At 38.9% G+C, this 16329-nt stretch overlaps 1 protein-coding gene across 1 annotated transcript in view; it reads right to left on the reverse strand.

The window, feature by feature from the left end:
* MALRD1 (MAM and LDL receptor class A domain containing 1) overlaps positions 1-16329 on the reverse strand; it is a 753919-nt gene that overhangs the window by 336769 nt on the left and 400821 nt on the right. Inside the window, 2 exon segments of the mRNA XM_013058904.2 lie at positions 11203-11360; positions 12932-13177. Coding sequence (XP_012914358.2) covers positions 11203-11360; positions 12932-13177 — 404 coding nt within the window.

The raw sequence follows: 16329 nt of genomic DNA on the forward strand, positions 1-16329 counted from the left end.
TCCCCTATCTTACATTACATGGAAAAATCGCTAGCTATGACCACTTACGACATGGGAAAAGACACCCCATAATTTGGGTGACGAATCTCAATATATTCATCCACTAGCAGCCAATCTGTAAATCACTGACCAGCTGAGAGCCTGCTACTAAGCCTGCTAAACCAGCCCCTTGCTGTGGCATCACCTACATGTCATGTACAATTTGCCTGTTCTGAACTTGGTTCAGAGAGATGTTACCTTCCGTGTCTTTGCGCCTCAACTATTAGGGACTGAAGGCACACTGATCTTTCTTTCTTAATAAATAAATGTAAATGCTGAGCACATAAGATAGATCCCCTTACACAATTAAAAAAAATTCAAGACTTCTTACATATAAAATAGTGGTTTTCAAGAGACCATAACACTAATGGGAGAAAAACACCTTTATTTTCACTAACTTAAACTAAAATTTGGTGTATTCTTGAGTCATGAAAGCAAGCAACAAATCATGTTGTTAATATACCTGTGACGCTCTCACCAATAATAATACTAAATATTTTAATATCACATTACAGTATTGGGGATATGTCAAAAATATCATTTTTGATTATCAGTCCTTTAAACCTATAACAGTTAATTCCATCTTCCTTCAGCTCTTATCATTTAACATATATTCACTAAGTCAAAATTTGGGATTTTAAAATATTTTAATAATCGGTAGTGTTTTCTCTAAAATTCTAGCCTTTTGCTTCATACATTTGATACAGTATGATGAGAACTGAGACATTCATCAGACTGCCAAAGAGATGTGTGACACACAGAAGCACATGATTAAGAAGCACTGGTCATGGGGCGCTGGATGGCTCCTTGATCCCTGTTTTCAGAGGGAAAAACCGTTACTAACCAAGTCTGATCATACTAAAAGCCCAAGAGAGAAGATTCCCAAAGAATAGATGTTTGCAACAGTTTTAAAGATTTCGTGTTTGAACAAAAATTAATATAACTAAGTTTTATCTAGTTAGCTTTGCTCTTATAAAAATCAAATTACATTGTTTCTTTCTTTTTTTTTTTTTTAAGAGTTTATTTATTTATTTGACAGACTGAGATCACAAGTAGGCAGAGGGGCAAGCAGAGAGAGACAGGGGAAGCAGGCTCCCTGCTGAGCAGAGAGCCCGATGCGGGGCTCAATCCCAGGAACCTGGGATCATGACCTGAGCCGAAGGCAGAGGCTTTAACCCACTGAGCCACCCAGGCGCCCCAAATTACATTGTTTCTAATTCAGTTATTTCTCACTAAATTTAAAATGCAGCTATTAAATATGATTTTGAAATTTTTGAATTATGTTAGATGTGAAGCAGAATGATTTAGATAAATATAATTACTGTCACAAGCTGTTGACAAGCTAAGTTAGAAAACAAAACTATAATAGTTGTCGAACGCTAAGTAATCATTTCCCCTCTCTAATATATGTGGATCAGTGCCACTGGAAAACTCTGATAGTAATATCACAGCTTCCTGGATATGAGAATGTTGTAAATTCTAATAGCAGAAGTTGAATGCAGTGGCTTGGAGGATAGATTTTGGAGTTAGAACTGGCTTTTAATGCTGATTATACCATTTACCATTTATGTGACCTGAGTCTCAATTTTGAGGCCTGAAAAATTAGGACAAAATACCTACCTCACAAATTTATTCTCAAGACTGAGTTAACAAGTGTAAAAGAATGAGCACATCATATGGAAAAAGGGAATCAGCTCATAACTGGGAACTGATCACAAGAGCGGCACCAGGAGTGAGAGGAAAAATGGAAGGGAAATAGCAGAAAAGGTATGAAAATACCATTCTTTTTTTTTTTAATTTTTATTTATTTATCTGACAGACAGAGATCACAAGTAGGCAGAGAGAAAGCTGGGGAAAACAGGCTCCCTGCCAAGCAGAGAGCCCAGTGTGGTACTTGATCCCAGGACCCTGGGATCATGACCTGAGCTGAAGGCAGAAGCTTTAACCCACTGAGCCACCCAGGTGCCCCTAAAAATACCATTCTTTAGAATTGGTCATAGGATTTTCCTGAAAGCAAAACTACTGGAAGCAATTAAATGAAACTGTTAGCATCTGAACAGAAACCCTCTCTTTAGTATTTGAAGCATCTGAAAAAGGTAAGTAATGTGTTGGGGGGCGTGGAGCAAGAACTTTAGAAAAATCTTAGTCAGAAATAAGCCCGAACAAATATTGCCATGTTCTCCATGATGATAAAAAGAAACATTGATTTTGATATAAATCAGGGCAGTGTGAGCTTGTGGCAATTAATTTAATAAAGCTCTGGAGGTGTTGATATCTTGTGTGCTGGAGTTTAAAATGCAAAAATCAAACTGCTTTCCCTCTCAGTTTGCTCCAGGTCAATAATAGAATACAGCCAAAATTATGCAGATTGAATTGCTAACATGCTGAAACAATTCAGGAAAAGCAAGAGAAGCTTTGGCACTAAAGACTTCGTTTAATGGATTTATGATCTAAAATCTATTAGACAGTCTTTGGGAAATCAATTTTCTATACCCAGACTCTACGTATCCTCCCATCCATGTTCCCAACATTCTTTGCTCTGAAATAATGAATAAAATGCCAAGATGACTAAAATAGGATCAGATGTTCAGTAGGCTGAGGAGATCAAAATACGCCTAAACCCGAAAATGTATCTGACACACTCCAAGTGTTGGACACTTGGAGTGTTAGCAATTAGTTGTAGATCTCCTCAGATGAGGACTGTGGTGAGCATTTTGGGGCGGGGCAGGACAGGGCGTAGTGGTGACTCAGGAAGGAGAGGGAATATTCACTCCTGTTGGTTAACCCTTACACACAACTGAGGTTCATTGTTCACTGGACTGAGGAGAAAAGCAGAGTCAGAAGACCACAGTCTTCTAAGCAGGGAAAGGAATCTGGCCTTTCATTTGTTGATTTGACCTTTTGCACTGCCTAGTGAACAAAATCTGTATTTCCATACTGAATAGGATCTTCAGATAGAAATGCCAGGTAGACAAATAGCAGAGCTCTAAATGAGAAATCAGGAAAAAAAAGAAAAGAAAAGAAAAGCCACAAAAAACAACTAGATCCATATTCTTTTTCTTAAATACCATGTGAGCTGGGGCAAGAAATATAACCTCCTAATCTTAGCCCCTTCATCTGTAAATGAATAGTTTAGATTAAACAAATTACTGGCGACCCCATCTGCTCTCAAATTCTCGGAACCACTAGGCAAGATAAAACAATGAACTAATTTAGTAATGGTCTTTCAGCGTAACTAGGTTGCTATAATCAGGACTCTCCTGAAATACATTATTTTTCTCCACTTCTGTTTTGAATAAATTATTTTTTTTCTATCACAACAGTATAACAGCCCTGAATGCCTTTGGTCAAATATGTTAAAATTCCCTACAGCACACAGTCATCTTGATTAAAATATCAACAGTTTATTATAGATGGAGTGGTTCCAAAAAACAATAATGTTCTTCCGGTAGCAGGTGTTCCTGAATTTTATTCAAATGTCTAGCTGAAAAGATGCAAAAGTTCTTTGTTTCCTAATGAGGCTAGACAGACTTTAACCCAAGAAAACCAATCGTCAAACACCAGTAAATTTAAAAACCCCTTTGAATTCTTCATCATGTATTAAAATCTACATATTACTCATCGTTGATTAACACCATCACAAAACAAGTCACTACGTAAATAGGTAAAATTAAATATATTTGTAAAACCAAGTTGACTTTTATGTAATGCAACTCTGTTCCACCCCTGAGCACTTTTTTCATTTTTTCATTTTAAATCTTAGATGGTCTGAAAAGCAATACATTTGGTGAGAAATTTAATGCTGAATGTAAATGAGTAAAAGTAAAAGGTAAGTAGAAATGATAAATGTTATCAAGAAGGAGTATACTATTAAAAAAAAAAAAGAACCCCTAAATTCAGAAAAAGACTCAGCCAATGTATTTTAAATTCTCAACAGCCAACTTTCCTCCATAGAAAGACAGAAACAAAACTGATTACATAACATTACAATCTTAACTTTTTAATCACCTGAGTTCAAGTCCGAGCTCATCCACTTTCTTATAACCTTTAACTTAAGTCCCTCTGAGTTTTGACTGACTCACCATAAATGAAGGGAACAAAATCACAGAGATCACAACTAGTCCCCATGCACTAAATCCTACTCACAAAGTGGTTTGGCCCAAGAAATGAGTTATCATTCTATCCTTCTATGTACTAAAATACTCATTTCATTTAAAAAATTCAGTTATATTTTAAAAAATTATTTCTCTTGGAAAATTCATCATGTGTGTATGTGTGTATATTTTTTACACATATAACTAAAGCAAACTCAAAGGAAAGAAAAATTAATTTCTCAATAAAATATTTTCCCATCTTCTTGTAATTCACCCATCACTTCAAGACACAAACATTACATTTGCTCCAAACATATCACTTTAGTGAAATTTAGTTCCCATGTGACTGTAAGCAAGAAATATAGAAGAAAGATAAAATATATAGAATAAGTAAAATTGTACCATTCTTTACTAATTGCTTCCTAAACAAATAGCATTGCTTTCCTGCTATTTTCCTAAATTCACACCTTTATCTCAGGAGTAGTTTAAGGATCACACATATCCATGCTAAGAACTATTACTCCTTTTGTTTTCCTAAAAAAGAAAATATTCCATGATTTCATCCCATGAAAATGGATCTCACTAAAATAGAATCTGCATTTCATAAAAAAGCAGAACTCGTTAACATCAGTGGAAAAATTCCTGGTAAGAACATAAGGATTCAGAGTCCCAGTCTGTCTCCGGACTGGTTATGTAGCCACAGGATGGGCAGGTTATTTCTATGAGACCCCTTGGCCCACCTTCAGTAAAAAAAGGACTCACATTCTTTAACTCAGAGGGCTGTGCTAAGAATTACAGGAAATTGTATTAAGAGTTGATGTATCTACTATTGTGGTTGTGATGTGTAATCAATATTGTCCTTTAAAACTACAGCGTCATTAAATGATTGCTCAATGGTTGTGTGCCTTTTGCATCTGATTGCATGTATATATTTCAGAGTTAAGATTACAAATTTTCCAGATCAGACTTTTCATTGAATTAAAATTGACATACATTATTATATTAGTTTCAGGTATATAGCATACTGATTTGATATTTTTACATATTATGAAATGATCACCTGGAGAGGACTAGTTACCATCTGTTCGTTCACAAACTTTCTACAATGTTATTGACTGTATTCCCTACGTTGTACATTACATGCCCACGAGTTATTTATTTTATAATTGGAAGTTTGTACCTCTTGATCCCCTCTGCCTATTTCAACTGTCCCTTGACCCCCTCCCCTCTAGCAACCACCAGTTTGTTGTCTGTATCTATGAGTCTGTCTTTCTCTTTGGTTTTGTTTCGTTGCTTTTTTAGATTCTACACGTAAGTGAAATCATATGGTACTTGTCTTTCTCTGACTTACTCACTTAGCACAATGCCCTCAAGGTGTATCTGTGTTGCATATGCCACGATTTCATCCCCCCCCCTCCTTTTTTATGGCTGAACAACATTCTGTTATATAAATATACCACATCTTCTTTAACATCTATCTCTCAACAGACACTTAGGTTACTGCCCTATCTTGGCTACAGTAAATAATGCTGCCATAAACACAGGCATGCATATATATATATTTTCCAATCACTGTTTTTGCTTTCTTTGTATAAATACCCATAAGTGGAATTGCTGGATCAGATGGTAGCTCTATTTTTAATTTTTTTTTTTTTAAGAAAACTTCATACTGCTTTCCAGTGGCTACACCAGTTTGCATTCCCACCAACCACGCACGAGGGCTCCCCCATCCTCACCAAGACTTGTTATTTCTTGTGTTTTTGATAAAAGCCATTCTGACAGGTATGAGGTGACATCTCACTGAGATTTTGATAAGGCAGCATATAGAAGAATCTTGCTTTTCATATCCATTGAGCCACACTCTGTCTTTTGATTGTGGACTGGTTCATTTACACTTCAAGTAATCACTGATTAAGTATGGACTTACTGTTATCTTGTTAATTGCTTTCTGGCTATTTTTGTTACTCATCTCTGTTCTTTTCTTGGTTTATTCCTTTGTGTTTATTTTCTTTACATTTAGATTCCTTTGTCTTTTACTTTTGTGTTCTTAAGTTTTTTATTTGTGGTTACTGTAAGGTTCGCATACAATACATATTTAACAGTCTCCTTTAAGTTGGCAGTAAATTAATTTTGAACATATTCCAAAGCTTTATATTTTTACTCCCCTCCTGTGCATTTTATATCTTTGATGACACGTTTTGCATCTTTTTGTGTTGTTTATCCCTTAACTAATTATTGCAGTTTTAACTAATTTTACTACTTTTGTCTTTTACCCTTTATACTCACGTTGTAAGGTGTCAGTCAGTATCCTGATGAGTTGTCTCTTCCAGTTCGGTTTTCAACTTCATGTGTTTTCCTACTAGCATTTGTGCCTTTCTCTTTTTAGCTTAGATGACCCCCTTTAACATTCCCTATGTGTATGGTCGGGTTCAGTGGTGATGAACTACTTTAGCTTCTGCTTCCGGGAAAACTCTTAATCTTGTCTTCAATTCTGAATGGGTTGGAAGTCTTCCCTTCAGCACTTTGCATCTATTGTGCAGTGCACGACCTTCTGACCTGTAACCTTCCTGCTGAGAAACCTGCGGGTAACCTTATAATGGTTCCCTTTCATACAGTGTATTGCTTTTCTCTGGCTTTTAATATCTTCTCTTTATTATTAATTCTTACTGTTTTAATTATAATGTGTCTCAGTGTGTTTCTCTTTGGGTTCATCTTTTCTCTTTTTTCAAAAGGTTTATTTACTTGTTTGTTTGTTTGAGAGAGAGAGCAGAGGGAGGAACAGGAGGAGAGAATCTTCAAGCAGACTTCCCGCTGAGTGTGGAGCCTGATGTGGGGCTTGATCCCACATCCCATGAGATCACGACCTGAACCCAAACCAAGAGCTTGTCGCTCAACTGACTGAGCTGCCCAGGCATCCCTGGGTTCCCCTTGTGTGGAACTCTCTGGGTTTTCTGGACTTGGATATTTGTTTCCTTTCCGGAATTAGGAAAAGTTTTCTGCCATCATTTCTTCGAGAATTTTTCTGGCCCTTCCTCCCCTCCTCCTTCTGGGACTCCCATCATGAAAATGTTATTCTGCTTCATACTGTCCTGGAGGTCCCTTAAGGCGTCCTGTCTTTTTGAAAATTATTTTTTGCTTTCATTTTCCTGCTGTGATTGGTGTTTTCCATTGCTCTCTTTCTGGTTCGCTGACTCATGCTTCTATTCCATCCATTCTGCTGTTGAACCCCTACAGTATTATTTCTCAGTGCCGTTTTAACATCTGTTTGGTTATTTTCTTCTATTTTTCTCTCTGTTTGTTGAAATTCTTTCTATGTTCATCCGTTCTTCTCCCGAGATCAGTGGACATCTTTATGGCCATTACTATGAATTCTTTATTAAGGGTGTTGCTTATCTCAGTTTCATTTAGGTCCTTTTCTGAGAAGTTCCCTTATTGCTTGGTTTGGAATAAACTTTTCTCTCTGCTCATTTTGTTTCTCTTTATTTCTCTCTTTATATTGGGTGAATTGGCTAGCCGTCTTGGTCTTGAAAGGATGGTCTTGTGAAGGAGTTGTTGCATGGGATCCAGAAGCACCACCTCCCTTGGCCACCAGAACCAGGCACTCTATGGGCTGCATGACTATGCTGGCTCAGACAGAGCCACAGCTGCTGTGCAGGGAGATCAGGGCTTACTTACATCGCTGACCCGTCCCAGTAGTGCACAGGGTGGCTGGGGTCCAGGGCATTCATCTGTCCTGGTTGTGCCTTGTCTGCTGCATGGGGAAGATGAGTTCCTGGTACGTGCCTGGCCTTGCTGCAGATCCGACAATGTACAGGGTGAGTGGAACATGGGGTGCTTCCCCCAGTCTGGTTATATGACGGGGAGGGCAGACCAAGCCCTCCGTGTGTTAGCGGGAGAGAGGGCACCGAAAATGGCACCCATGTTCCATCACCAGGAAGCTAGCGTGAGTGGCAAAAATGGCATGCACCAGCACCTCCAGCCCTGGATAAAATCCTCACACGTTCCTGCCTCCCTGGCAGTCACTTTAAAATTAGTAAGCAGATCTCCCTTGCTTATGGTCTCGGTACTTTTCAGTCTGTTCCTCTTATGCTGGATCTCAGTGTGAGGGGGTTTGCAGTGAGCCTTCATCGAATGGGGTATAAGTTCCTTATAGTTCAATGTTTCTCCTGGTCTTCATCCCTGATTTTATTTTTAAAATCAGATATTTAGCAGGCTCAACTTTCTGGTGCTAGCACTCAACGTGCCTGACGTGGGGAACAAGTTCTTTACTCCTTGAGTGAGAATTCCAAATTTGGGGGATCCCTCCCATTGTGGGATCACTGCATCTGTGGTAGGGTTCCCGGGAGGATGTGTCTCTGCCTGTCCCATCCTTCTCAAAGTCTCTTCTGTCTTTTGTTGTGGAAATGCTAGTCATCTAGTTCTCAGGGGTTTTTGTTTATTTACAGAGGAAAATTACATATGTAGCTATAAATCTGTTGTATATAAAGGAAGGAGTTGTGTTTAGCTTCCTAAGCTTGAACCACACCCCCGCTTCCCAAAGTAGAATTTATTGTTGTGCATGTTACCCTTAACAGTCATTCCTTCATAAGGACTGTCCCAAAAAGGGATGCCTTGAGCCTGGCCGTGAGCTCAAGGAGGACAATTCTCCTTTCCTGCAGTCCCTTCTCTGAAGAGCTCAGAGGGACATAAAGACTAAAACTTTAAGGTCTTACTCTCACGATTTTATGACCTACCTGTTGAATAGAATACATGTAATTGAACCTTTAGTGAGAAAGAAGATTTCTGGAGCTGTGAGGGACACTCTGAGAAGGAGTAATCGCGGTGGGCAAAAGTGGTCAAGGAAAATTTTGTGAGAAGCTGAATTTGCCAGATTCTGTTAGCTTTGGTAGGAGGCAAAACAGGGAAACAAGAAGGAGACTGTCCTGAGAACAGACAGGGGAGACTGAGCCAGAGGCAACCCATGCATAAATTGAGACCATTTCAAAAGCGAGAGGTAGAGAAAGAAAAGGCAGAATCCCTGCCTCCATTGTGTTTGCCATCTGGCTAACTTAATGAGCAGGTTAAAACCCAGCATGGTTCCACACAGAGAGCAGCCTAAGAAGTACTTTGTAATGATGATCAAAAAATACTTACCATCTTTTTTTTTTTTTTTTTTTATAATTTATATTATCCTGTTATTTCTTTTTTTTTAAAGATTTTATTTATTTATTTGACAGAGAGAGATCACAAGTAGGCAGAGAGGCAGGCAGAGAGAGAGAGAGGAGGAAGCAGGCTCCCTGCTGAGCAGAGAGCCCAATGCGGGACTCGATCCCAGGACCCTGAGATCATGACCTGAGCCGAAGGCAGCAGCTTAACCCACTGAGCTACCCAGGCGCCCCAAAAAATACTTACCATCTTAATTACCAAAATAAAATGATCGCCCTAAAAATCCTGAATGTAAAATCAATATACAAGATGAAAGTTTTCTCTTTTGCAATAAATGTCCCCAAAGGAGGATAAGCATCTTTCCTTTAAGCAAGTGTTAACTGTGTTTTAAAAAATATGGTAGGAATCTAGTTCCTTAAAAATGCTGTGAAATGCCCAGAGAAATCTGGTGGGAGGAACCACAGGAGTTCAACCTGACTTCACAGGAAGACTTACCTCGCAAGATAGCTTCATTTTACATTACACAGTAATAAAAAGTTTGTTACTGAGATGTAAGATTAAAGGTGAACATGAGGGAAGCAAATCCTAACAGCGAAACCCACAGAGGGGTACAAAGTCCTTCACGTGCGAAATCCTTCCCTGTGTCTGTGTCACCAAGCGTCGCGCTCAGTAACGTACGAGCAAACGACTCTTGTGAGAACTTCCAGCACTACAGTTAGGCTTCTCTATTTAGATAGAAGCATAATTCACTGTGGTATTTGCTGCATGTATCTTATCAGCATTTGTGATGATAGAAGAATCCGAAATTATGAAGTCACCTCAGGTTTTGGATAAAACATGGGCTATGCAGCCATCGTCGCGTCAGACATGGGAGTCCTGTGGCGCTCTAGTCGGGCATTCTCCGCCGGCGTTAGGCCACGCCAGGCAAGCTCATGTGTGAAAAAACAGCAGTGGCCTCAACAGCATGTTTCTAAAGTCAGCTTTCTTGCAATTCTAACCAAATTCTCTAAATAAACACACACACACACACACACACATGAACATGAACACACACACATACACACACTCATCTCCTTTTTCCTGCTGTTTTAACTTGCCAAAGGATAGAGGTATTCCTATTAATATGAATATATACTTGGCTATTTTGCTACCTGGACACTGTCACTTTGTTATACTAAATTAAAGCCCTGACTGAAACATCCAATTAATTCTCACTAAAAAAAAATGCACTATTGTGTCATAATTAATAAGCAGTTCAACGTAATCCCACCTTGATCATTCATCTGACTGGTTCAGTCCGTGGCAAGGTATGGTTAGAACCCAAATGTCTAATATTAGTTCCTTCGTGATTGCTCATACAGGAGTTAAAAATGGATAGTCCCGGGGTGCCTGAGTGGCTCAGTGGGTTAAGCCTCTGCCTTCGGCTCAGGTCATGACCTCAGGGTCCTGGGATCGAGCCCCGCATCGGGCTCTCTGCTCATCAGGGAGCCTGCTTCCCCGTCTCTCTCTGCCTGCCTCTATGCCTGCTTGTGATCTCTCTCTGTCAAATAAATAAATAAAATCTTAAAAAAAAAAAATGGATAGTCACTCTCCCTTAAGATGTACAGAAAATCGATTCTCTTTTACTGGGAAGGAGATGCCAAGATGGCAAGGAAGAACCTGAGTCTTCGACTAAATGTTATCATAAAAGGAATCTCTGGGATTCAGTCATAACCCCAGAGTCTGCTGTTGAGCTCCAAGCTAGTTCCCATGCCCATGTTGCTTATCAAACCCCCCAGAGCATCTGAACCCCAAACAGAAGTGCCCCATGATGAAAGGAAGCGTCCTCTGGTCAAGGTAGCTGAACTGTGAAAACTCCCTTCGGCCACAGGCTGCCTATAGGAACCTTCGCTAAGCTGAGAGGCAGCAGGGACAAGGATCCTACCTTAATGAGGACCTGAATGGAGCCTGTAGCTTTTGTAGATATGAAATACCAGAAGCTTAGGGTGCAGGCAGCGCCGGATTCTTGCCACACAGCGCTCCTGAGGTGTGCTTCTTCGCCCCGAAGGCCCACCGGAGTGGCCTCCAGGTACAAGAAGTGCCCTAGGAAAGAGGATAGCGTTCAGATTACGACAGAAACAACGAGGGGATTATTTTAGCTTTTCCATCTTAGTTAGGGGTTTTAACTATAGTTTATAGGATATGAGCTGCCAAAGGCATTTGCATTTGAAACAGAAAGAAAATCGAATAGCCTTGCTTCTAGCTCATGGACAAAATGATTTCCAACTGTCTGTGCTTTGAGCAAAGTACATCACAGTATGCAGATTAACTGATGTGACAGGGTATTTAGTCACTGAGTCAACAACATAGTTACAGGTATCATTTAACAGACTCGCTATACCTTCCAGTTCTTGTAAAACAATGCAAAGATATTATCTATGAAAAATAAAGGAATTATAATGTACTTCCAAAAATGCAGTCATCTACTGAGAGCAAAAATAAAATGCTGAGAATCTTAATATGTTACATGGAAGACCCTGAGTTTTATATTTATGTATTCAAATATTTGAAACATTTTTTACATGTATAGCGGAGTGTCTGCACAGAGCTCAGACCTTCCTTTCTCTGGTGTGGTCAGTTTGGCTTGGAGGATTTTGCTATATCATAGGCAAGAGGAATTGCTACTCTTAGACACCATCTTTCCTATTCTGAAGCTTCCAGGAATTCAGGGTCCTTGCTTTATTCTGCTGACAGACACCCTTTGTCCTTTGACCAAGGAGTCTGAGACTAGACCTCATGTACTCACTGCAAAAATGAGGCATTCTAACACGTCTGACAGGTGTGACCTTATAGTTAATCTGCATGTTACCATCTACAGCTTCCAAACCTGCTTTCCCTTCATATGTATCATCTCATTTCTCTAATCCCTGCTTGGGACACAGGGAAAACTGGATTCTCTCCATTTGTGGATGAGACATTTGAGAATCTGAAAAGCTACAGGGCAGGTGAATGATCCAATGAGTGGCAGAATTCAGGGTTATTAATTATAAAGATGGGTCATTGAGGAAAGGTGGCTGACGGCAGCATACATTATCATCTATCTACAACGATCAGAACAACACTAAACTTTGGTTACTCGCTATGATGTGTTGAATTGTGTCTCCTCGCCCAACCCCACAAAAATGGTGAAGTCCTAATCCCAGTTCCTGTGGAAGTGACCTTATTTGGACCTTTGTGGATGATGAAATTAAAATGAAATCATCAGGGTAGGCCCTTCAGGGTAATGAAAAGGGTAAATTTGGACACAGAGACAGACATGCGTAGAGAGAAGACAATGTAAAGACATAAGAGAATGCCACCTATAAGTCAAGTCATGTGTGAGACCACCAGAAGCTCGGAGAGAGGCATGGAATAGGCGACTCTCCCTGACAGCCCTCAAAAGGGACCAGTTCTGCTGACACCTTGATTTTGCCCATTTTCGTTCTAGCACTGTGAGAAAATGTCTGTGGTTTACATCTCTGGTACTTTGTGATGGCAGCCTCAGGAGACAAATACACTCGTCAAACGTTGGACTCGCCTGCCCTGACCCCACACTAGTCTCTCCGGAGCTCTCCAGTCGCTGTCCAGGAGGACAACAAGATGACAACACTGTGACAACGATGAGGAAAACCTACCATGTTTGTTTCCAAGTGTGTGGTCCTCAGAAGGTCGTAGGCTCTGATGAGAGCCAACTCCCAAAGCCCAATCAGAGTTTTCAGCCAGGGAGTTTTGCCAGCCACACCAGCCTTTCTCAAAAGTACAGGAGGTACCACATCCATTTTCATCCGTGTCATCTCCACAGTCATCTACAAAATTGCAGCTTTGCTCTGGTTTATAACATTTGCCATTCTGACATTCCCGATAGCCAGGGGGGCAGGAACCTAGAAAACAGAAAATAAACGAAGATGAGGAAACACTACTAACTCATCACTGAGCTTAAAAGCTAGTAAGAGTAGATTTACTTTAACATATAAAGAAACATGGTGTTCTTAGGAGTATGAGTTATCTGACACCAATCTCTCTCTCCTGATCCTGTCCAGTGCTCTGGCCAACAGATCGCTTACTAGGATTATTCAAAATGAAGAAAAAAAAAATCAAGTATCATCTTACTGATCTAGGAAAGTACCCCAAGTCTCCTTAAATACAGCATTTCCTGCAAGCTAAGTTCAAGGATATAAATTAGATCTGAAAGCCAGTGAGGCTGTCCATTTTTTATCCTGAAACAAAATCTTTAGGATACTAAAAGCATATGTATTATGGTGTATTTGGAAGCACATTCCATTACCACCCATGCATTTCAATATTTATCAGAAACCAAATACAGATATATATATATAGATAGATAGATAGATAGATAGATAGTACTTCCAAAGAAGCAGGGATATGAATATATAAATAATATTCAACTTTATAACAGATTTTTCTCTAAAAAGCATATATATCTGTCAATTGCTTAGAATTTTAGAAATAATTTCCCTACAAAGAAATATCAACAGTAGTTTTATTTTTTGCTGATTTTTCTTTTCCTCCAGAAAGCTTAAAATAAAGAGCAATGTTTCCGAAGACCTGAGTTTGAACCCTGGTATTGATCCTCTTCAGCTATGAGACTTGCATCATCCTATCCTTGATGAGTTTAGTTTCTCTATCTAAAAAAAGAAAAAAGAATAGCACCACCTACAGAAGTTAAGCTAATTAGAGAGACTACTGTTGATATCCCCAGTGCCTAGAACAGAGGTTGGCCATTAGTAGGTGATCAGAAAATACTAGTCAAATACATGAGTGAGTGAAATGCAGTGTTCTGGAAGTGGCAAACCAGTTCAGTGTGTAAGCTTAAGATATTATAATTATCCTGCTCCAATATTACAATAGGGTGTAACACCAGGGTAACAATATTTTAGTAGAAGAAGTCATTCAAAGATCCAATTTAGGATTATCCACTCCTCAGTTGCTGTGACTCCACAGTTATCAGAAATTTTCTCCCTTTCTGTCTTCCCCATCTGGTATGTACAGAAACGGATAATGCCTCCCTATTTTATTTCTGTGTGGTAGCTTCAATGGCCTGAGGCTGTCTGGGAGCTGAGGACAGGTGTGGATTGGACCTGTGGGGTGATGCAGGGATTCACTAGACGGTGTTCTGGTTGCTGAAAACTGTGGACAAAATCTCATAAAGAAGCTTTCAGGACCTGGATCAGTCCCATATTTTAGAAACTAGATGGCTAAGAGGGAAGAAGTGGGAGGACCTGGATGGGATGCCATGTAGAAACCACTGGGGAGAAGACTAGTGCTCTGAAGGCTTCTAGCCATTTTGTGTACTAAGCTGTTTCTGGATTGTTTGTTCAAAATTGCCTAATTAAATGCCCTTTACACTTGCAAAGCCTTTGAAAATAAGTTTCAACCATGCATTCTGCCTCTAACAAAACTTTCTTGTCCGGGTTAATTGCTAACAGTTTCCTTTCTTGCAGCGTGGGATTAAACTATTTTTATTTCTGCCCAGTTCAGTTTTAGCAGATTGGGGGTAAGACAAAAGGCCTTTAATGTTTCATTCACAGAGCCTGACTCAGAATCATAACATTAAAGCAATTCTAAGCTACACAGAAATGAAGAGCATGTACATTATCCTTCATTTATAGATGAAAAATAAATAATTATAGATGTTAAGCAACTTGATGATTTTTCAAGAGCAGAGATGCAATTTGGACCCAGGTCTATTGTCTTCCGAACTTTTTTTTTTCTTTCTTTTTTTTTTAATCTATTGAAAAAAAGAAGAGCAGTGATCCAGGTCAACTACCACCAGACCAGACCACCAAGAAACAAAAATGGTAGTGTTGACTACCAGATGCATTATTTCTCATGGGACTATTGAGAACCTGTGAAATTACTAGATCATTTAATTTTACACAAGTTGGCACTTGTATTGATTCTGTCAATTCCAACTTGTTTGGGGAGTAAAAAAAAAAACTGGTTCTTAAGATGCTTTTCTCCAAAGACAAACTGTAAGAGACTCTTAATCCCACAAAGCAAACTGAGGGTTGCTGAGGGTAGGAGAGTGGCGAGAGGGGGGTGGGGTTATGGACACTGGGGAAGGTATGTGCTATGGTGAGTGCTGTGAAGTGTGTAAACCTGGCGATTCACCGACCTGTACCCCTAGGGCTAATAACACATTATGTGTTAATAAAACATTTTTAAAAAATTTAAAAATTAAATTGTATCTCTAAGGAGATCACTTAGACAGTACCAATAAAAAGAGAAGTGAATTTAAAAAAAAAAAGATGCTTTTCTCCAAAGTGACTACATCAAACTTAAATTTAATTCTTTTAAAAACAAACAAGAAAGTAATTTGAACATGTTTCTAAATGGAAACACACCACAGATCCCAATATATTATACAACAGATACAGCCAATATTTTAGAATAATCATAATTTTTTAAAATTTCTAAAACATATGTAGCTACATAATTCAAAAAACATAACAATTTCAATACTACATTAGATTATTTTGAACAGAAAGCATTAATAAAAACAATTTCACATTAATAAAAACAATTTCATTGCTATCATGTGTTCCTACCCATAAAACATTTTGCCAAATATCAAGGAAAATTATAAACATTGATAGTGTTATTTACCTATTTCCAAATTATTTCCCATGTCTGTTGTTTTGTCCAAAGAAACCAGCTACTAAGGGGGAGGGTGTATGTATTTAAGTGATTCTGATATTAAAGCTTTCATGACATTATTATCACTTTGATTTTTAGTAAAAAATGTATTATTCAAATTGGACAGAGACCTTCTTGGTGGGCCGTTTATTTTTGCAAAAAGGAAATGATGAAAGTGAAAACCTCCAATGCAAATAAATCTTACAGACATCTGAAGCTTAACTTACTGGAATGAAAACTGATTCTTTGCCTCCAAATTCTTCCAGGGAATAGCCTTCCTCAACTGTGTTTATGGCAACTCTATAACCCCAGTTACTCGGAGGAAAAACAAATCTTAGAAGGAGCTCAGTGTGGCAGGGGCTAGCTCCACGTTTTG

This window comes from Mustela putorius, unplaced genomic scaffold, assembly GCF_011764305.1.
Source record: "Mustela putorius furo isolate JIRA1106 unplaced genomic scaffold, ASM1176430v1.1 tig00000827_pilon_pilon_pilon, whole genome shotgun sequence".
In the NCBI taxonomy this organism is placed as follows: domain Eukaryota; kingdom Metazoa; phylum Chordata; class Mammalia; order Carnivora; family Mustelidae; genus Mustela; species Mustela putorius.